Here is a 22792-nt window from a genome sequence, read left to right as displayed (position 1 = left end):
GCCAACACGCCTGCACTCCTAAAAACCTGGGCCTCGCCCAACCCACACACCCCCCAGCCCCTGCTGTTTCTTGTCTTCCAGTGCCTCTGTGCACACAGGAACACTGCTGGCACCTCTCACTCGCCAGCCGTCACACAGGCTGCCTCCAAAGGTCTGGGACATTCCAACAGCAGCTGCACCTCCTCTCCCACAAAATCCCTCTTGGAAATGTAGCAAGCATGAATCCAGTTCAGTCTACTGCCTCCTTCACCTAGCACTGAGGAAAGCAGAGTACAGGTATCGTGACTGCTGAACTGCAGCATCCACTTTCTGTTTAATCCTCAGAACATCCTCTTTAATCAAGAGCACTTCTTTGAAGTTTTGGTAGTGAGAACACTCTTCTTTGTATTTTGCAGGAATAGGAATGTTAAGTGCTCAATAAATGAGCTAAGAATAAGAGAATAGGCTTATATTCTGCCTGATATGCAGGAGATTTTCTGTTTAGTTCCTCAAGTCTTTGTTCAATTGGCTGTGCCTGAACACTTCCACAGACTTACCTCCTTCTCCTGGAAGAAGGCACATGTAGGAAGAAGTACTTAAAAACAGTAAGAGGAGCAGGTTCTTTTAAAAGCAATACACAGAACATAAATTATCACTTATCGATGTGATAATCTGTATGTCATTGTTCAATAGCACTAACAATGTGGTGTTTTTCAAATGTCATGTTCAATAAGAACACTGTGTTCAAAATAAGAATACTGACTTAATTTTTCATTTCTTTTCTCAGTCAAACAACTTTGGCCCAAATTCTGTAAAACACCCAAGTATTGAGTTCATCACTGCATGCTCTGCCACAGCCTTTTAAAGAGTATCCTTCACAGCCAGAGTGAAAAGGCAACTAAATGGGTCAGGATTACCCATTGGTAAACAAAACGAAGCATTTCAAGTTTACTTTAGAATTTAAATAAAGAAGAAATTTCAAAGCAGCATTACTATTTTTCAAGCTTTGGCGGAGCTGCAGACGATTGCACAGCCGGTAACACTGAGTTCATTCATGCCCGGGACAAACACCCGCACTGTGCCACCTGAGGACGGCAGCGGGGCGTCGCGGGGGGCTGCGGGCTCGGGGCGGGGCGGCGGACGGGGGGCGCTGCGCCCGGCGAGCACCGCGGGCGCAAACTGCGCGGGGCCGGGGCCGGCCCGGGCCGAGCCCGCAGCCCCCGGGAGCCACCGGGGCGGAGCCGGGCACACCCGGGGCAGCGCCCGCGCCCCGCGCGGGGAGAGAGGGCGGCCCTGCCCGGGCCCCTGCCCTGGGGGCGGAGGGCCGCGGAAGCCTTTGCCTCCTCCCCCGGCCCTGGCAGCCACAGGAGGAGCAGGCGGCGGTCGGAGTAGCGGCTCCGCGGCCCCAGCCCTGTCCCAGTCGCCGCTGCCGCCCTGAGATGCCGCCCGCCGTCCCGCTGCCGCCGCTGCTGCTGCTGCTGCCGCCGCCTCTGCTGCTGCTGGCGGCGGCGCGTCCCGCCGCCCCCCCGCACAGGTACCGCGCTGCTCTGTCCCCCGCAGGTCCCGCGTCCCCTCCCTCCCTTCGTGCCCCGCAGTCGCGTTCCCACCGTGCCTCCGTGGGGTGCGCGGGTGTTTCAGTGCCCGTGACTGCATCGAGGCAGGAGCGTTCCCCACGGAGCCCGGGACCCTGCGAGAGCAGCCCGGTGCCGGCTAGTCTGTAACCTCTCTAAGATAACAGTGTAATAGGGTGAGGCATCCCGGTGTCTACGGATCGGCAGGGCGTTCGCTCACCCTCGTGTCCTCAGCAGTAGCGGTGGCTCCACACAGGTTTTCCAGGGTTTCTCGCGTGTCCGTGCAGAGTATCCGGAGCGGCAGCGGCACCTGAGCTGAGCCCTGAGCACGGCTGGGCCACAGGGCTCAGCACCAGGAGCCGCACCTGGGCCACAGGGCTCAGCACCCGGGTGGCTTGTGCTGAGGTACAAAAAAGTACCAGAGACTTCCTTGATTAAAACATATAAATTCAAAGCATAGAAAGGAATGAGAAGTAATTTTTATATCAGTGCTATTTTAACTACTGTTATATGTACTATAAAAAGTCATTGCTAATGACTTTTTAATAATTATTTTTCCATTATAATAGCAATTTGCAATGATATATCATATTGGCACACCACTGCTCTTAGGAGGTATAAAAGGAGGCAGAGATAACAGTCTGTGCAGATCCAGAATTAAGGCCTAAGTAGTTAATTTTTTCTACACCTAAATTTGCACATTAAATTGTACATTCTATGTCAATAGTGATTTTATGTAAATGATTAAACGTATTCCATCTTAGCAATGGCTTTAAATATTTAAGCTGTTGAGACAGTTTGTGCCTCTTATACAAAGAATATATGATTTTTTTTTTCTATTATTCTCAGGCCTACATTTACATGTGGAGGAGTTGTATCTGGAGAGTCAGGGTTTATTGGGAGTGAAGGATTTCCTGGCGTCTACCCACCAAACAGCAAATGTACTTGGAAAATCACCGTAAGAATTTTTAATACCACAAAATCAGTGCTGAAGACAATGAACAGCTATTTGTTGTTAAACTGTGTTTTACATGGGGTAAAATATGTGCAATAATGAACTCAGTAACTCAAAGTAGCTCAGCTATCTGGAGCTTTTTAGGGTTGATGTAATATGATAATAGTGGCTTTGAACTAGCCTTGCCTCATATCTGAAGCAAATTTTCATTGACTTCCCTGATGCACCTCTACTTGTTTTAAATTAACGCACTTACAAGCAAACATCTCCACTTCTGTCACTGTGGAAAGCAATAGTGAGTTCTATCAAGGAAAAGATTTGAGGTGGCAAGTATGAAAAGCAAATTTTCTTGGCAAGAAGACACATAAAAAAGTTTCAATCTAATCCAAAAAAATTCAGGCAGGTTTGCTTGAAGTGTGCTGCTAGCAGTATTCTGCCAGCCAGGACATCTGGAGTCTGTCATACAGCAGGCTGACAGCAGTAGGGAAGTGTTGTTACATGTATAAATGACTATGCGAAATGGAACCATGTGGTACAATTGATATTTTGATGCTGAAATGAGACTGTAGGGCAGAGATGTCATATTCATGGACAACAGATTCCACGAAACAACTAGGACTAAATACTCCTGGATGTCCTTTTCCACATAGTCAGAGAAGGGGATGTGAGTGAATGATCACTCTTCCTCACATCTGCACAAATTAAACCCTCTGAAACTGCCCACCAAATTTCCTCTCTTTTTTAGACATGGTTCATCAAGAACTCTTCTGACCTTTGGGCCTACAGAAAAAATAAGAAGGCATAAAAAATAAGTTAGTCTGTGTGTTGACAGGATCACTAAAGACAACTTCAGTTGAAAAACTGCATCACAGGCTAGGTGTTGGCAGGAGAGTAGGATGTCACAGGATAATTGTTTCCTGCTACTCTCCTGACGCAGAGCAGGAGACATTGATCTGTTTACAATGTTCAGTTTAAAACAACTCTCGTACCAAATGAGTGCTGTGATTTTAATCGTTTTATCTGAAAGATCCCAGTGAGGCTGCAGAGTTGCTTTCTGTACCTTTCTATTGTGTTATTACTGGGGCCTAGTTAGAGGTTACCTTTGATCCATGTCTGACCTGATCCAGAAGAGGATGTGAAACATGGTGCATGCCCATAAACTTGCCCCTTGCTATGGAGGGGCCAAGGTGACAGCAATCAGCATGGCACACCTTACAATCTGAAGAGCAGATGCAAATTGCATTTGGAATCATACACACATGCCTTAAATAAAAAGGAAAAACATACAAAGTTAGTTTACCAGTATAACTCAGTATTAGATGTTTGAAAGTTCAAAATTGAATCTGGAGAGAGATAATAATTTTGCTTATAACAGCATGAAGTTTTTACCACTAAAAAACTTAGATAACAAATGGAGGCAGCACTAAAGAAGCAATTACTGAATCATACCATGTATCTGCCCTTCATATATGGGAGGTAGAGGGAGAAGAGAACAAATTATTGTTCTTAGAAAGTCCATACAGAGTGGTTTAATTGCAGACTTTATGTGGCTGTTGCTACAAGATGCCAACATCCAGGTGAGCCTGGGCACAGTGAGAAGCATTTCTACAATGCTGTAGCAGAGCTGTGTCTGCACTTAAGCTTTCTTGACAATGGGAGGAACTCATGGCTTCTGTCATTTCATGATCACCCTGACTCCCAGTGTTCTGCTGTGCTGCCATTTGACTGCCTCCTGCTTGTCCTCTGTAGTTTGCCCAAAGCCAGAGAAGGGCTGCACAACTGGAGTAGGCCAGGCTGGCTTGTGCCCTCAGCCCATTTAACGCCTGTTTTATTAAACAAGAATGTTCACTAAGCCAAGCTGATTTCTTTTCCCCCATCAACTGCACAATGCTCTGTGTCTTTTGGGTGTGCAGGAAGGATGTAGGGAAGGCAAGGACTAATAAACCTGCAAGACTAAGCCTGTACTCTCTTTAAAAAGACCATGGTTTACCAAACTGTGGCAAAGTGGTACACTCAAGGGTCCAGTTGGCCTGAATTTATACAACTTAATCCTTTCACCAAATATTGCTGAAGCTCAGAATAGCTTGCACTAGCACCCAAGTAAGAAAGCCAGTTACACTCCCATGAAGAAATACTCTGTAGTTACTTAATACTCCGTAGTTTTCCTCATTTAGCATCTGGTCTTAGAAAGTGACTAAGACATTTGCCTGTCCATTTTAGCCAAGGGCTGTGAACACCTTTCTGAAAACGCTCTGCCAAAGCAGGATCTGACAAGTCTGCAAGACTGATAGAGACGTTGATTTACTTTATGTCTGGGTCACAAGAAGCGTGAAGCTCTTGTTTTCTCAACTACAAGATCTCATCAGCTGCACAAGAAATGCACAAGAAAGGCAGAATGAGAGCTAGATGTTCTTTGGAGGAAAACAGGCTTAGAAAACATTACAGGTAAAACAGATAAAGCAATGCAGCATTCAGGTATCATCTGAAATCTTTCCAACTAGTTTGCTAAAGCTGGAAGAGTCTGACTCAATTATGGTTCTGTTATTTCAAGAGACTGGGAGTTTTTCAGCTGGCTAAAGAAAACAGCTTCTCTATTCTAAGAGCTCTAAGAAGTGTTCAGCACATGCTTGTGGTTCTATTACAGCCTTGGCAGACTACCCAGCAGCTTTTCACTGGCTTTGCTAAGAAGTCATTTGTACAGCTATTTCCTTTCCTATAGTGATGTATATAGCTTTATCTGAAATGTGTCATATACACTTACTTTTAATACTCTGTAATCCTTCTTGGCCATCACCTCACATAAATGTGTCACATAGTCCGAGAATCTGGACTGCTGTCCTGTGTTTTTCTGGCAGACTGCTTAGTTCCCATAAAACTCCAACAACTTTATGTGCAACAATAATACTGAAAACTGTCAAAGTTATGTAAGGTTATGTTTTTATAGGTTCAGGAGCTGTGTTCCAGCAGGTTTGCTGACAATAAGCAAAGTTTGAAAAATTTACCTATCAGGGCAGTTGGGAATCTGCCCTGAGGGAGCAGAATATTTTAAATAATTTTTCTATGTTTTAGCATTCATTTTCCTATGTCATTTTAAAACTGCCCTTCCAGTAGACAACAGGTCTTTACACATTGGTTGTATCACTGGAAAAGGAAAAGATGACCAGAATCTAGTGCCCATGTCAGGAAGAGCAAGCTAATACAAATTTTTAAAACTGGAGATGGAGAATAGAGAACAAGCAACTAGGCAGAAATCACTGTTCTTCCCAGGATGTAACTCCAAATAACTTCTATATTCATTCTCAGTAGAGAGAAATAATACATTTGGCTTGCAGGTAGCTGATATATTTTTCAACTCTACCTGGGACTGCTATAGCAAAGCATACAATCAGCATTTTTTTACTAAACATATATCAAAATATATTCAACCCAACACAGGTTTAAAAGTTAGACAAAATATATTTGTGGAAGTTGGCATTTAAGGGGTTTCCTCCCTTCCAAGTAAATAGTCTAAACCATGTAATTTTGATGAAGAGGGCTTTGTATTCAGTCAGAACAGCAGAAAAACAGCATCACTACTTTAAAAGTAACTGAACTTTGATTAACGTTATATGAAATATCTGCAATGAATGATAACCAAAAACACTCTCAATCTCTTATTTTGAGGTGTATTGTATATATGGAATGATCATGCCCCTTTGAAGAGGTTAGTAATCTACACAGACGATTTCAGGGAATTATACTCTACAAAAGCTCCCTCTAAAAATTTCTTTAGCCTTCCATAGGAGTAAGGCATTAGTTCAGCATCAGAAGTGTTGAACCTAAGGAAGTTCATAGAGTTAAAATAAGAAGGGAAGCAGAGAGTGAGTATGGGTCAGTTGCCTTCTTTGTGACAAGGAAAGGCAGAGGATGAAGTGCCTCTGTTGTTGAAAGATACCAGCTGGATGGATAAAACAAAAATAAGGCACACCCTGCAGAGGAAGCATCACATCATTCTTCCTTTGACTCCTCCCTCTTTTTTTTCCTTTTCTTTTAAGAGCTGAATTCCTTCCAGTTCTTCCTCTGAGGTATCCCATCTTACTGCATCAGGCTCAGATGTGGCTCAAAGTAAACAATACTGAGTCATGCTGGCCTTTGCTTGCTCCCCCGTGTTTCTCATGGAACAATATTTTAAATGTCCTGGGACAATCATTGGCAGATTTTAGCACATTAGTTCTCAACATTTAAAGAACCAAAATGGTAGAAATCAAAGAAAAGTACAGTTATGCAAAGATGCCTGTATTTAGCACAAGATTTTTTAGCGCAAGATTGTTCCAGCAAGCTGGAACAGCTGCTGCCAGAATGAGGAACCACCATCCTCTGCACTTCTGATTGTCATCTACTCAGACCACAAAATTTTAACTGAAATGATTTAACATACTGAAACGAATTTGTTATTTTTGTGAATGACAAATATTTTAATAAGCAAGTATATTTTAAAAATAAAAGTAATAGCAGTCAGTAGTGACTGTAATTAAGGGCCTGTCACATTTCTTTAAATTACTTACCTCCCCAAATTCAGCTAAACATGATCAAGGTTTATTCTGACAACTAAAAACTGCAGCAGGCTCCATGTTAAATGTTCATGACCATGTGGCTGAGTTTTTCCTACACATTTTTTTACAGACTGTCATGAAACAGAAGTCAGTACATCTATGGGGAACAGTCTTGACCAAGTTCACACAGACTAAACTGACAGAAGCAGAGATGAAAAGCTACAGTGAAATATAATTAGAAAGGGTAATGTTGGATAGTATAATGTTGGATAGTACAGCACAGTACAGTATAGCCAGTGGTGGAGAGAGGAGAAGGAAGCAGAATACTGCACAGAGTGACTGATATCGTGGACCAGAAAACCTAAGGCTTGAGTGAATGGCTGACTGCAGTTTGGGGTTTGGCAGCTTTGCCTGCATCCTCACCCTCCTGAGCATATGTCTGTCCCACGTCCTGTTTCCCTCTGTCCCTTTGGGGTGGCACGGGAGAGTGGCATGTCCAGGGGCAGGAGTGAGTGCCTTGGGGCTGGTGTGAGGAGAGCACTGCTGGGTCAGTGCACTCCTGGAACAAAGCTGTCAGTGAGCAGCATCAGCATTACTGAGCACTAACCACTTAGCTAAATCTGAATGCAATTCTACAAGGACAGCAAAATTTTTTTACCCCAGAACCAGCCACCTTTCATATTTCCACCTCCTTCTTCAAACTCTGGGGGAGAGCAGGTAAACTCAAAGAAGCAATTCAGGCTGAGAAAATAGGGAAAAATCTCATAAGCATTGATGAAACTGTTTAATCTGCTAGAGCAACTTCTGCTCAGCTTTCAAAAACAGGGGAAGGAAAAGGGGAAATATCTTAAAGACGGGCAAGTTTTAGCCAAAGCTGCAAGACACTGTTGTGGAATATGTTGGACTAACTTAACTGTAGGCATGATAGTTTATTTTAAAACATGATAACCTTTAAAGGTCACTCCATTTGCATCCTGTCATACCAGTTATACAAAGTTATGAAAATGACTGTTCCACCCCAAAAGAGCATATGCTATTTTACATACGTACTTCTGGAAAAAAGGCTTCTGTCATCTAGCTGCCTAAATTTGACTTTATCTAACTAATTTTACTGTCAGCATTTCTGAATTGACTTGTCCAGTCACATAGATTTTGTAGTATAACTGTAAATAATATTCAGGTCTTCTGGCAGGAATACCAAATTCATTTTAGCTCATTTTATGTTAAAATGACCAAGCCTTGATGCTCCTTAGTGATTCAGACCAGAAGACAAGTGAATGCAATAAGAGATTTAGATATGAGAGCAGTGATACAAGGAATAAATTCAAGATTAGACGAGTTGTGGTTTTGTAGTAGCAGCAGTGATGTGTATCAGCACAGGGGCCCTGAATGCATTTTTGAGAGAACTTTGAACTTAAAAGGAAAATTCTCTGAAACCAGCAGCAGGAACTGCAGTGGAGCTGGTCAGGAAGTGTGCACATGGACCCTGGGCAGCTGAGAACAGCTCAAGCAGAAGTCTGTCCTGCTGCAGGATCAGTATCTGCACTGGGCATAAAAGCAGCCACAGAAAGAGTAACCTGAACACACCTACAGCACGTTTCTCAGTACATCTAGAGCTGCTGCCTGTATCAGTATCTTCTGTGGGTTAAAGCAGTCACTTCCATTTATAGCACTTCCATCTATACTTGACAAGCAATTTTTAACTGTTGAGACTCAATGTTAAAACAGTTTGACAATTTCATATGGGAACAGTTTAGTTTTAGTTTATTTCAAACCAGTGTTTTAAAATGAGTCACTGTTAAGGAATGAAAAAAATTCATGAACTCTTAAATAACGTGGCTTAAATATGAACTTAATGCAGATATATTAAGTGTATGTTTAAAGCAGAAAATTATAGTAGTGTCTCAGTAAAGCAGAACAGCTGCAATTATTTTAATAGCTAACCACTCTACCATGATATGGATTGAATGCAGATAATTACACTTGCCTGTCTAGGGTCTCTCTATACTTTAAAATACTGTTTCCCTTCTTCAGTTCTGTTACACAGCATTAAGTGCTTTATTAGAATAGTTTTCACTTCTCAGTATGCTGATTTTTCTCTTAAAAGCTTGTAACTGTATCCCAGGAAATGCTCTCCTCCTTGTAAACTATTATGTTGTCTTAATTGACATCCATCTCTGTACTCTTCTCTCTTTTGCAACGTCCACAGATGCAGATATGTAAGAAGATTTGCACTGCCTTATGTTTCCTCAGATGTTTCAGAAAACAAAACTCTTCTTCTATATTGAGAACACCCACTAGTGGTTCTTTTGAATTCTCTGTTTATAGTTTTATATTGCCTTTCCAAATATAATTATTTCACTGCAGCCACTCCAGTAACTAAATATTAGGGTTGTACAGTGCTAGACATAAAGTTTCCAATTTTATTTATAAATCTAAGATACATGTCAGTAAATTAAAAAAATTCCTTCAAACTATGAAACTTGGTAACACAAATCAGAGAGGCGATTTCATTTGTTTAAAATGGTAAATTATTTGCTCTATTTTTTTTTCATATTAATCTCATCCTCCTCACCTTGCTTGGTGACAGGGAGCTGCATGGCTGATTCAACACTTTGAGCAGAAAATAAGAGAAACATACCAAGCTGAACTGGTTTGTAATTAACCTCATGACCTGACTAGCGGATACTCTGGATCAGAAATAAGATCATGGCAAGAGATGGCCAGAGCTTTGTATTAAGGATTGGTCCAAGTTCCTTTAAAAACTGCTTTGCCTGGAATACAGTTGACAAAAAGAGCTCATCTGACAGGAGGTGAAGGGAATGAAAACAGTCATGCAAACAGTGGGATCCAACAGATATGTGGTCACACTTGCAGATGCATGTCTCCCTCCTTCCCTCTCTCTGCAGGTCCCAGAGGGCAAAGTGGTGGTCCTTTCTTTTCGGTATTTGGACCTGGAGAGTGACAACCTGTGCCGCTATGACTTTGTGGACATATACAGCGGCCATGCCAACGGACAGCGCATCGGCAGGTTCTGCGGCACTGTGAAACCAGGTGCCCTGGTGTCCAGCAGCAATAAAATGTTGGTGCAGATGACCTCAGATGCCAATACTGCTGGGAGTGGATTCATTGCGAAGTTTTCTGCAGCAGAACCACACGAAAGAGGTAATTCACCATTATATGTGTGCTGAGGACAAATATAACTGGGCTCTATCCAGAGCCACATTAATGCTTAAAAAGATGTGCTGCCAGAGATAGTAAGGATTGTGCTATTCAACACATTTATTAATTACCTTGCTTAGCAAATAGCAAAGTGTAACTGTTTAGCCATTTTAGTTCATCAAGTAGTAAGGAGAAAGGCTGACAAGTCTAAGAGTAGTGGAAGAGCTGTACCTAGTAGTAAACTGGTAATAGCTAGCCATTAAAAGGGCAAATGAAATTCAATGTAGATAAATGTTGCATATAAAGGGAAAACACCCTAACTTTGTGTACAGTACAGCAGATTCTGAATTGACTCTTACTGTTTTGGAATGAGATCTTAGGTTTAAAGTAGATAATTTATGAAAACAGTAGTTGAGCATCAATTCAATGCTTAATAGGTATCAAAAAAGAAACATAAACTTAATAATTTTTAGAAAATAAAGACAAAACAACAACAACAAAACCCACACCATTATAAATCCACAATGCATGTACATCTTGAATAAAGTGTGCCTTTCTGATGTTCCCATCTTAGAAATGACTATGATCAGATTATCAGAAGGAATCAGACACAACAAGTATGATAGAGTTAAAAGAGCATCACATACACAAAGATCAACTACACAGCATGAACTTCATGCTGGAAAAGAGAAAGTCAAAGGGACTGTAGGAGAGGGCTTTGAAGTCATGACTGGTAGGGAGGAAGTGTGGTGTGGAGGAAGATGGACCTCAGCCCATCTCTTTCAATTTAAAAACCAGATGAGCAAGCAGCTGCAAAGGAAAGGAGAAGGTGATTTTTCTCTGTGACCTGTGAAGCAGTAGAACACTGTACCAGGGGACATTGTGGATTGTCTGGTTTTGTCCTGGTTTAAAAACACTTACAAAATCATATCAAAGCAAAATTCATCAGGTATTACTAAACATAAAGGCATTGCCTGGTGCTTGGGAAGAGTATGAACAGTGAGAGGCTGGGAGGTCACAGGGAGGTGGTATTGCCCTAGTTAGTGACTCTTTTTCAAGGTTTTTGCTATTGGTATGATACCAGACTAGACAGGTTGTTTGGCAGAGGCAGTGCAGGTGATGAGTAATTTATCAGGGCTTCCAGTTGTAACCTTGTATTGAAGGATACATTAAATAACTGTACCCGGATATAGTTTAATTTAACAAGAAGGTTCATAGTAATATTGTAAATAAGGATTACACACCTGATGGAGTTTTAAATTTGGAACAGGGCAGGAGATACGGAAGAAAAAGACCCCTGTCCATCAAGAACACTCCACAGGGTGCAGTTCCTTTGGGAGTGCCTGTCAGCCCATGGGCTGCGGGGATGGCTCCTCGGATGGCTCCTCCAGTACCTGCGCCTTCTCCTCCTCCAGTGTTTGCAGGAGGGCTTCTCTCTCTTTGTTTTGCCGCGGTTTATTAGCTGTGTTTTCCCAGAGGTGCCCCAGCTGGGGCGGAGGGCTCGGCCGTGTTTGCGGCGGGGCTGTGGCGGAGGCTCCCTCAGCACGGCCTGCCCCCCAGCTCAGGGCCGTGCTGCCTTGCAGGGGACCAGTACTGCGGGGGACGGCTGGAGAAGCCCTCGGGCTCCTTCCACACGCCCAACTGGCCAGAGCGGGACTACCCCGCGGGAGTCACCTGTTCCTGGCACATCGTGGCCCCGAAGAACCAGGTAAGGCGCTGCCGTGGCCGGGACCCCCCCCTCAGAGCAGGCGGCCGCCCAGGCTGGCCCGGGACGCGGCCGTGGCACCCGGCCGGCACAGGCACGGCCGCGCCCCGGCCCGCCTCTCCTCTCCCTGCCGCCCCAGTGACCCCCGGGCTTCCTCAGCAGGGCCGTGCGCTGCTACACCCCCCTCAAGGAAACCCATTCAAGCATCTGTGACTGCTGAGGCTTTTAAGCCAAGGAGGGTTTAAACATTATTTTCTTTATTCAGAAAACACCATGCAAATGAAGTCAGGGCATGTGATCATCTCAGCACCAAACGTGATGACCAATGCTGCATTTAAGTCTAACAGTGTTTGAGCATTTTCGGTACTGCTGCAGTTTATTATTGAGGTACCCAGGTAGAGCTGATTGAATTTAATTAAAACAGTTTATTCTGTTTTATATTTTGAAGGCTCCATCGCATAACATGCTTGCTTAATTAGCCAGATGCCATGAGAGCGTATGTTATCAGTTCATTAGGAGCTGAGGAGATGGGACTGCAGACTGAGAGGGCTCTTGTGCCACGCATGGCAAACACAAGTGTGTTCCCTACACTGCAGGGCAAATCTCAGTCCTAGCTGCACATTTTCTGGTTGCTGCTGAGCCATCTGCTCTGTATCTTAGCAGGAGGTCCACAGTGATTGAATGTTTTGGTTGACAAGCATGTTTGGTAGGTTACTTTTCTTGCCACATTCAGCTTTTAAAATTCATTTACATATAAAGATGACTTTCCTCTTCATCTTCTGCTCATGACTAATCCTTGAAATAAAAAAAGCTGCCCCAGATAAATATATTCTTCTGATCTTTCCTACTTTTGCATTTACCAAGACAGTTCCTCCCTTGAACTGAAGCAGTATGTCAGCTTAGTCTTTCCTGTATTCCTTTTTAATGCACGTTCCTTGTTTGCTAGATACAGTTCATTTAACAATCCTATAGATAGGCAGTGATTTTTAAACCCTTATCTGTAAACTGCAGATTACTTTGGTTCTTTCCAAATGTCTCTAGATAAGCCTAAGAACTTTTCCTAAGCTCATAGAGAAGATTTGAGAAAGGCTATATCAGCATAAAAATAAGGGCATTATATCCTGTGCCTTTTGATGATTCTATTCCACAAATCTACCTGTTTCCAAATATATATTATTCATGTACTGCAACAGTGGTTGTTCGCATGGAAAAAAGGCAGAATTTTGACAGTGCCATTTTCCATTTAGTAGTGAATAAGCATCTCTCTTCAAGTGCACAGAAAAAGCTCCCCAGCCTTCCATTTGCCAGAATTTAGGTATTCTTGTCTCTATTTCTCTTTCATAAGCATGTGATCAGTAATACAAGGCACTCTTGTTTTGTTGCTTCAAATACAAACCAATAATTACTTAATTTATTACAGAAGATGAAGGAGCTTCTGATCACAAAGAGCTTCTATTCTATTGTGAAATACTTACCACTGCAAAGTGCACTTATTGAACAATAGAGAAGTAGATATTATGGCCTGCTGTTTTGCCTGCTATGGAAAAAAAATTAGAATTTCTGTTCCCAGTTGCATTACTTCTTTCTATAGCATCTTTTTTGATCACAAGCATGTTATTCAGATGGGAGTTCCATTTAAAGTGCATTTTTTCATCATGATACTGAGGGTTTTGAAACAAGCCTGTTAGTCATCTCTGAAATCAAGTCCCCCAGGTTTACTCATACTTCATGGGAAACAAAATTAACAAAATTGTGCCTTAAATATCTTAATAGTGCAAAACTATATCCAAGCAAACCTAAGACATCAGGTGGTAACAGGCTATCATTACTATGAATGTAGAACAAGATAACTTTTGCTATGTCAGTAATAAAATAAAGTACATGCCATGTACAAATTAACCTCTTTTTCTTTGTACAGTCTTAGAATATTTGATACCATCCTTGTTTGAGTCAGATCTTTATAAAGGTTGATCTACAATCAGCATAAATCAGTCTTGTCATTCAAGCCTTATTTGTGCTATTTATGGGGAGGTGATTGAAATACTGTTGTGCTTCATCTAAAGAAGCTGCCTAAATGCATATATTACCTGTTTGCATCCAGCAGTTAGGTTGTGTTTCTCTTCCTTGCCACACATGACTGACAGAGTCATTCTGCAGCCCTTCATTTCAGATTAGTAGATTATGTTTCTGTTTTCTTCTACATTGGTTTTTTTTTTTCCTTAAGTAGAAAATTCCATAAATAAAAGTCATTGGAGATAATAGCATAAACACTGGAAATAACAGTATGATACTAGTGCACATTTATGACTTGTAAAGCCTCAAGAATTATGGAAATCTGACATGGAAACACTGTTCTTTCAGTACTTCCTTTCTCTTGGGTTTAGTTTTACTATTTGCAAATTTTCTTTCTATCAACATTTTAATTTCTGTTGTTTTAATTCTGCATCAACTATACACAGCATTGGCAACCGCAGTGATTTAGGCCCTGCTGTTAATGAAGTCAGTGAAATGCCTTGTATCAACTTTGCCTTTGTGTATCTTGAAAGATGCAGTGGCATTAAAAGCTCCTTTTCTGTTGCTTACACTTGCTGTAGTTATTTTAAGAGCCTTGTAACACCTAACACCTACTAACATTCACTCATAAAAATAACTTTATCAGAAATTACTTGCATATATTTGAGAGGAAAACGTTTTACAGAGTATTTGAGTCATATGCTGAACTGTTAGTTGCAGAGGTCACGTGGATTAAAATAATTTACAATTAGGTGGATTAAGGAATTTTCCTTTATTGAAAGACAAGTTAAATAATACTTCATATGAAGATGTCCCTTACTACAAGAAGTATTAATAAATTCTGCATGTCAAAACCTAAATGACTTATTTCCATTTTCCCTTTAGTTAATAGAGTTAAAATTTGAGAAGTTTGATGTGGAGAGAGACAACTACTGCAGATATGACTATGTTGCAGTGTTTAATGGTGGGGAAATCAATGATGCTAAAAGAATTGGGAAGTACTGTGGAGACAGTCCACCAGCGTAAGTAACTTCCTTTAGTTGTGGATTTCACTACCACTCTGTGTCATTTTGCTAACAGATGTGTCCAAGGCTTTTAAAAGATTTTAATTTTTAAATGAAATGCAGTGGTTTGTACCTCCAACTGAACATGTAGAAATTGCTTAGTATCTTGTCTCTCTCTAGGTTTTCTCTATTTTCTGTCTCTCCATGACTAAGCCTGGCTCCAGCCCGTGCTCTCTGCTGTCCCACAAGCCTCATTAGACCACTGTGTAACAACCCCAGTGCAATCCCAGTGCTGCTGATAGTGGTGGAGGACCAATAGAAATGGTAGCTGAACATTAACAAATGTGTGTGTTTTGATTATAGATACTGAGGGACAAGGATCCAGCTGAGCTCTCTAGCCCCTTGGCTCATTCCTCACTTTATGTGACTCATTTTCCTCTCGGCCCTTTTTAAAAAAACAGGATACACAGACTGGGTCAGATTTTTCAGATTTGGCCTTGTAGTCCTGGTGTTCAGGAAGCAGAACAAAGCTCTTGGCAGCTGATAATCAGTGCCCTCCTACGTCCACAGGCTGTGTCAATACTGCAGCAAGGAAAGTCTAATCTGGGCAACCACTATGGCAGCTGTAAATCCAGAGAATTCCAGTTAATCAGCCCCTTACTTTTGGTTAAGTCAGACCTGGCCATCAGAGTAAACTGGTTTCTGATAATGTGCCAAAAAAAAAAAGGGAAACAATGACAAGTTTTTACTTCAAAGACCTCATTAAGGGTTTCAAAGAAATCCTGGGTAATCAATATCTAATCACTGACAAAAAGTGAACCCAGAGAAGTAAAAACCCAAAACATTTTATTTTTGCTGGGTTTGTTGAAGAGTTGCAGAATCCAGTACTTAACGAATTTTCATAGGCCTTCCAACTGTGCAATATCTTTTTCACTAAACAAAACCAAACTTTAAAACACCCCATTTACTTACTTCCCCTGTGAACAGAGGATTTCTTCAATGTATTTTCCCACTTTCCTAACCTGACCCCTTCCATTTCATGGAAGTGAAGTTTGCAATGAAGTCACTGGGAAGAATTTAGCAATACTTATATTAACATAAACTTCAGGAACCAAGAGGTTTAGGTGATTAATGGAAATGAGTTTCATCCTCAAAACACCAGTGTGTGACATGCTTGCAAAGAATCATGTATTTTTCAGTATTAGTCTGGAGTGTTAGTTTTTTTTTTAAGAATGTTATTAATGCTTTTTGGCCTTGACATGTGTAAGAATGGAAATATTTTATTTTGGTTTTCTATTTTAGGCCTATTCTATCTGAGAAAAATGAGTTGTTCGTTCAGTTTTTATCTGATTTAAGCTTAACAGCTGATGGTTTTATTGGCCATTATAAATTCAGACCAAAAAAGTTACCCACAACTACAGCTCTGCCTACAACCACAACAGTCCCTGCAACCTCAAGTAAGTCTTACTGGCTCTATTTCATTTCCTATAAAAATTAATTATTCCAGGACAAGGAGAGAGTTACAGAAATACAAAATAGAAATTATAATAAAAATTCAAGTTTTGGAGTTTGTTAGCATTTTAAATGTTGAAGGAATTAGTTAAAATTAATATACTCAAGGGAGTACTGGAATATACTCAAGGGAGAATACACTTAACATTATTAAAGGAAATCTGTCCAGGCCAGAGTTCAGTGTAAAAGTAACTTACTCCACCTGAGAGAATTTTCCTGTCTCTTCTCAATTTTGGACAGTTAACTAGCACATTCTGTAGAAGAATGGACAAGCTAATTTATGTTGAATAAAAATTTCTGAATATTGTGGGAAATAGTTATATTTAAAGGAACTCTTTCTTTTATACAAGTTGATATGTAAAAATCTTACTGTATTTTTCTTCATAGTGTTTTCAAGATCAAGCAAAATTGGTATGGAAGCCAATTGAGCCCGCTTCAGTTTCTGTCAAGACCCTGTCAATATGACACTCTCCTAGAATAATTTTTATTTGAAAATATTTAGTGATTGGAACTTACAGAGAAATATGTCTCACTAAAACTAAGTCTCCTTTTGTATTTAAGACTAGACAGCATATATGAAAGATGAGAGCTGGATTTCTCTGAAGGTGTTGCCAAAAATACCTCATTACTGAGATATTGAAGGGATGGATTCTTAGAATTTCTATAACCTGAATGTGAGGCATTTCAGATACAATTATAGCAGAAAACCAAATTATTTATGATGTTTTTGCAAGACATAACCTGATTTGTACTTAAAGCACATCACAAATCAGGGCAGCAATGGCTTTGTCGGCAGGAAACCAAAAAGCTGCAGTGCTTTAATCCTGCTAATGAAGGCATTCAAAATAGATGAAAATAAACATTAAAAAAATGAAATCATAGTGACCTGTAAATCATCCTGATGTGACTCTACCAATAAATAATTCAGCTCTTCTTCACTCTAAAGCACTTGTTAACGACGTTGGTTGAAACACTTGGTCTCAAGTAACCCAGGCTGTCAGCAACCCTGCTCAGGGTTTTGCACAGGCAAGAGAGGTGAAATTTACCAATTAACTCCAAATCAATTTTCACAACAGCATCAGTGTTAGAAAATAAAAACATGCAGATTCATCTGAGAGAGGACAACAGAGGCAAAGAGTTCAAAAGACTTGTGAGGCAGACAGAAATAAGAAGTCCTTTCAAGGTGTGATCAGTTTTGCACAGTGTAGGCATTTCTGATCTTCAAAACAAACCACAGCAAACCAAACCTCTACAGTTCAGTTACATTTCTGAGCAGCCATTTGTGTTCAGAAGTGAACAGTTCAAAGAGACTCATCTTATTATCTTGCAAATCAGATCTGTTTAAACTTGCACAGAACTCCAGGCATGAATAAAATATTAAACTTTAGAAGACTCTTTTAAGAATTACATCAGTCTTTATGTAACATACAAATATTAGTACTTGCAGAAATAAATAAATGCTATAAATACATTTGTAAAAGTAATGAAGATTAATCCAATACCTGTGGGGAGGTATTTGACTTCCTTATATCATTGGATAAAGTCATGCATTTTCCTGTCAGTGTGCCTACGTGTAAAGTGGTAGGCAACTAAACTTTTATTTCAGTTCTTCTCCAGTTCATGTTTTGCTAAAGTACCTTACAAACAATAGACAGCATCTGCTGACAAGTCATAGCAAAGTTGGTCACCAACCAAAATTTATATTAAACTAAAAAAAAAAGAAAGAAAAAAGTGTCCTAAAAGAACCAAACAAGACTATTTTGTAATGCATAATCCTAGTTTTAAATTTAAAAAAATCAGAGCACCTCAATAAAGTTTTGGCAGCTACCATGTTCCCCAGTACCTGGGACTCATCTACCTGCTGGATTTCCTAACCTCCTACTATGGACACTAACTTGAAAGACTTAAGAAACATAAAATTCTAAATTTTTGGTGCGCTGTATGTAGCATTGAGATGGAAGCACTTGCCAGACCTGTGCCATTGACATAGTAACTTGTTCTTTAAAACACTTTTCCTTGTGGGAGGCATTTAACTTTCTAAAGACTCAAATACCAAGAGGACTGGAGAAAGAAAGGAACAAACCAGCACAAATAAATAAAAAACTGTGAAGCCTAACCTTTAAACTTTGGATTTGAATGGCAAAACAATGAGCAGTGCAGATCTTTTAACAGCCATGGCCATTGCACTAAAGGCAAAGTAATTTTAATATAATTTAGTTCATTCTTAGAAACTTGGAAAATTATTCAATTAAAAAGAAGTATAAGAATAAAAGTATAAATTACTGATTCAAAGTTAGTCAGAAGTTATTTTTCAAAAAATATAGGCTGAATAAAACTTTTGCAAAATGCTCCTTTCTGAAGTAAAAAAATGCAAAGATACTTGTCATAACTAATTTAATTTTTCTTGGAAATTAAGATTATGTAGGGATTTGTGTTTTTAAAATCTGTCAGTGTCACCTCCATGTTTCCAATACCTATGCCACCGACTAATTTCAAACAAATTTGAAAAGGACATAAAATCCTTTAAGTACTGCATCCCATCGTGCTACATGGAATGATGTACAGAAACTATGAACATCCACCCAAGTAGGAAAAAGATGCCAAGTGTATTCAGTTGTTTATAAACAAAGCATTTCATTTCAGAAAGGAAATGTCAATCCCTATGTTAAATCCATATTTCAAACATTGTGTTTCAAAATGTCATGAACAAAAACTGTGCAACACTACCTGACACGAAGCTATGTGAAAAATCTGAGAAAAAAGGGTCAGGAATTTGAACTCTGATCCCTTTGATCACAGTGCAGTAATTTCCTGTAAAAGGCCACCTCCTCCCTGGGAAGTGTTACTGTAACATGGTGTTGTGGTACTCCAGGTGTTCTGCTAGGGCTTATGGCAACAGCAGTGACAGACTTGCAGCAGATGCCACACAAATCTCGAGTAACATCCCATTCTCTCAGGCTGCTAGAACAGACACAGTGGAGACACCTGAAAAGACAATGACTGGAGGTGACAGCAGAGAAAAGGGATATTGTTACTGGGGTGCTCATACCCTGAAATGCTGGTCTAGTTCATGCACACATCAGGATTATTAATCTTTCTTCTTGTCTTTTTTGAACATTGTGCTTTTCATTTGTATCAAATGCTTCATTTCAATTTCAATTTCCTTTTTTCTCCTCAAAAAGCTGTGAAACCTACAGTTGCTCTGTGTCAGCAGAAGTGTAAAAGGAGTGGGACTCTGGAAAGCAATTATTGTTCAAGCAACTTTGGTAAGGAAACAAAGTTTCTTTTAAATTATTAATTCTCCACTGTGTTTTTAGACTCAAGGAAATTTGCCCAGATGTAGTTCTGAGTTTCCATTAATATATAGGCTAATATTTTTACACCACCTTACGTAGGTATCTGACATCAGTATCTGTGTTTCACTCAGTACATTCCTGGAGATATTCTGAAATAGGCGCTGCACAGATATCTGAGACAAACTTACCTTCTCAATCTGAGAAGCAAGTGACAATGTAAGACAAGCCAGGATTCCTTGGTTCAGTTACTGTATTGTCATCTCCATTTTCTGTAACCAGCCAATACAAGTTATGCTGCACCTGCTGACTGTTCCACAATACAGTGTACAGACTGCCAAAATGCTTTGAAAAGAAATTAGAATGGATGGAAGCTTCCAAGCACTGCTGTCTGTACACAGACATAAATCAATCAGGAAAAACAGTGTCTGCTGTGTAGCAGCATGGCACTGGCACTGCTCATCTATTCAGTTATGTGTCAGGGTATTTTCCCATATTAATACTGCAGTCTTTTTTTAATCCCCTATAACATGCCTGGACATTTGATGGGAAAATTCCCTGCCACCACCCTTTTTTCATTTTAAGCTGACTCTCTCTTACTGCACTGCTAATCCCATGAGATTTGAGGAGCTCTGAGGGCAGCTGTGCCTGATGGTGCCCGAGCAGCAGGGGAGGCTGTGGCTGTAGCCTGGCCCTGACCACCAGCTCCTTCCAACCTGCAGCCCCTACAGGCTGGTCCAACACAAAAGAAACAGGGAAAAAACCCAAACCATAAATGGTCTCCTCTTACTGAGCACACCCCAGCTTTGTGCCTCATGGTAAATGATACTACATAAAGCTTGGTTTTTTTCCTCTAGCATAACAGTAAGAAATCACATTCTTCTCTCCCATCTCCTGTCAAATATTTGACATTTTTCAGTCTTCTCCATGACAGGAGTGAGAGTAAAAATACTTTATAGGCTACTGTGAATGCAAGCATATCCTAAAGTAGGAATAGGAAGTCTGTTTTTCATAGAGTATGATTTATTCAAAGTTTATGATTTTAGAAAATAAGAACTATTTCTTTTTCATCATGAATTTAATTTCACTGTTTCTAAAAATACAGCTGCAATACCCAGCACTTTAACATCCACAGTTCTCTCTTGATTGGCCTGGAACATTCTATTTAATTAAAAGCTCTGCATTAGAGGAAGGTAATGTAAAAATGTACAGAATGCCAAAATGTGGATTATGCAGTTTTGTAAAATAAATCTGGCTGTATGTACTTGGTAATTGAAGATCAAATTTATCCTAGGATAGAATATCTGATTTTAAAAGATGACCTGAGAAGAAAACATATTGTTAATACCAATTACCATTTCTTTTTGATAAATAAAGATGGCTTACCAGTTAATTTAGTCATCCTAGGGAAGAGAAAGTATCTTGATTTTCATACTGAGAGGTCTTTGGGAGATATGATGGTAACTATAAATCTGTAACTACATTCAGCTGAAATAAGTAAGTTTGTATCAGGCCTCAGGCAGATAAAAATCTAGTTCTTAGGGCATTAACTATTCCCTGCTACTCATCTGGGAGTGTCAGAGAGCTGGGAATTCAGAGTTTGGCTAGAAGAGTTTCAATTCAACTTCTCTTTGAAAATGACTCATTAAAACTAGTATCAAATTGTACAATTTAACTGAAATCAGAGAACTGGGCTTGCATGAGACTGACACATTGTACAACTGTTTCATTTGGTGCCACCAAAATCTAAGAGTAGTGAGTTAGTTATTAGCAGTAATACTCATATTTTTAGTAAGTGTTCCCAGTACTGGTTTTTTCCTTATTAGGCACTAATATACCTAATAAGTTTTATGATGCCTCAAAATTTATGTCTAAAAATAATAAAAATGTACCAAATATATCAAATGTCTTTTCGTCTAGTAATAACTGGAACTGTAATCACAACAGTAACACGGGCTGGCAGTCTGCATGCAACAATATCCATCATTAATGTATATAAGGAGGGAAATTTAGCAATCCAACAAGCTGGCAAGAATATGAGTGCCAAGATTCTTGTTATGTGTAAGCAGTGTCCTCTCATCAGGAGAGGTAAGTACACAGTAACAACTGCTTTGTGTGTTTATAAAAGATAACAGTTATAAAAACTACTATTTGAAATATGGCCACAAAAATCACTAAAATTACCATTTTAATATAATCAGCAGTTAGTATTAAAATAAATTTAAAATAACCAGTGATCTAGGGGTTTATTGCATTTTTCTGTTTTATTGGAAAAGGATTAGGCTCACATAGATCACAGGAGTTTGAAAATCTTTTTTCTTTAAAAGCCACGTGATGCAAGATAAAATCTGATTTTCAGCTTCATCTCTCAGATGAAACTGAGATAGATTTTGTGTTTACATTTTGGAGCTAGTTTTTATATACAGCTGTTCATAAGGGAAAGACAACAACCTGCTAAACCTAGAAGAGCAGTATCTCACAGGAAATGGCAGAAATCCAGTTCCACTGTTGTGTAGGTCCTGAATGTATTTACAGCTTTACAGAAATACTCATAGTATTAAGCCCACTTTGTATCTGCAAACAGACAGTACTGCTAAAAGCTACTGTAAATAATATTATACAGAGATCAACCAACATAAATTCCAGTTAATTGTGGTAAATGTGTTAAAAGAAATACTGAGAGCATTTTTATTGAAGTAACTAACTAAAAATAAAACTGTTTTTAGCTCTGCCTCATAAGTAAACAGGTAGAACACGAGAACATAAACAGAGTCATAGCAGGAAACAGTCAAAGTAATTTAATAAGCATCAAAAAACCCTGATATCATTCCAGATATTACCAGTGCTTAAGCATATTAACTCAAAGTGGGCAGTAACAAAGTGAAAAATCATGATCAGAAATTAGCTTTTGCCTTTAGCTATCTGAAAACTACACACTGGGAGACATAATGATGTCCTTATGAAACTGTCTCCTTTTAGGCAGACTTCTGGCTCCAAACCACACACTTCTGTTTCCCATCCTAAATCTCAATTAATTATCTAAGAGCCATTACATAATATCTGAAC

At 39.9% G+C, this 22792-nt stretch overlaps 1 protein-coding gene across 1 annotated transcript in view; it reads left to right on the top strand.

The window, feature by feature from the left end:
* Nucleotides 1–1270: 1270 nt before the first annotated feature.
* The window catches only part of PCOLCE2 (procollagen C-endopeptidase enhancer 2), a 25712-nt gene continuing 4190 nt past the window's right edge, over nt 1271–22792 (top strand). The window contains exons 1-8 of the mRNA XM_038145764.1: nt 1271–1513; nt 2400–2508; nt 9947–10202; nt 11783–11907; nt 14803–14939; nt 16224–16378; nt 19616–19699; nt 21647–21814. Of these exons, the coding sequence (XP_038001692.1) occupies nt 1419–1513; nt 2400–2508; nt 9947–10202; nt 11783–11907; nt 14803–14939; nt 16224–16378; nt 19616–19699; nt 21647–21814 (1129 nt within the window). The 5' untranslated portion in view covers nt 1271–1418. The remainder of the gene's footprint in view (nt 1514–2399; nt 2509–9946; nt 10203–11782; nt 11908–14802; nt 14940–16223; nt 16379–19615; nt 19700–21646; nt 21815–22792) is intronic.

Source organism: Motacilla alba, chromosome 9 (genome assembly GCF_015832195.1).
Source record: "Motacilla alba alba isolate MOTALB_02 chromosome 9, Motacilla_alba_V1.0_pri, whole genome shotgun sequence".
Lineage (NCBI taxonomy): Eukaryota > Metazoa > Chordata > Aves > Passeriformes > Motacillidae > Motacilla > Motacilla alba.
The sequence above is the reverse complement of the archived record's forward strand: the minus strand, read 5'-3'. Positions and strand labels throughout refer to the sequence as shown.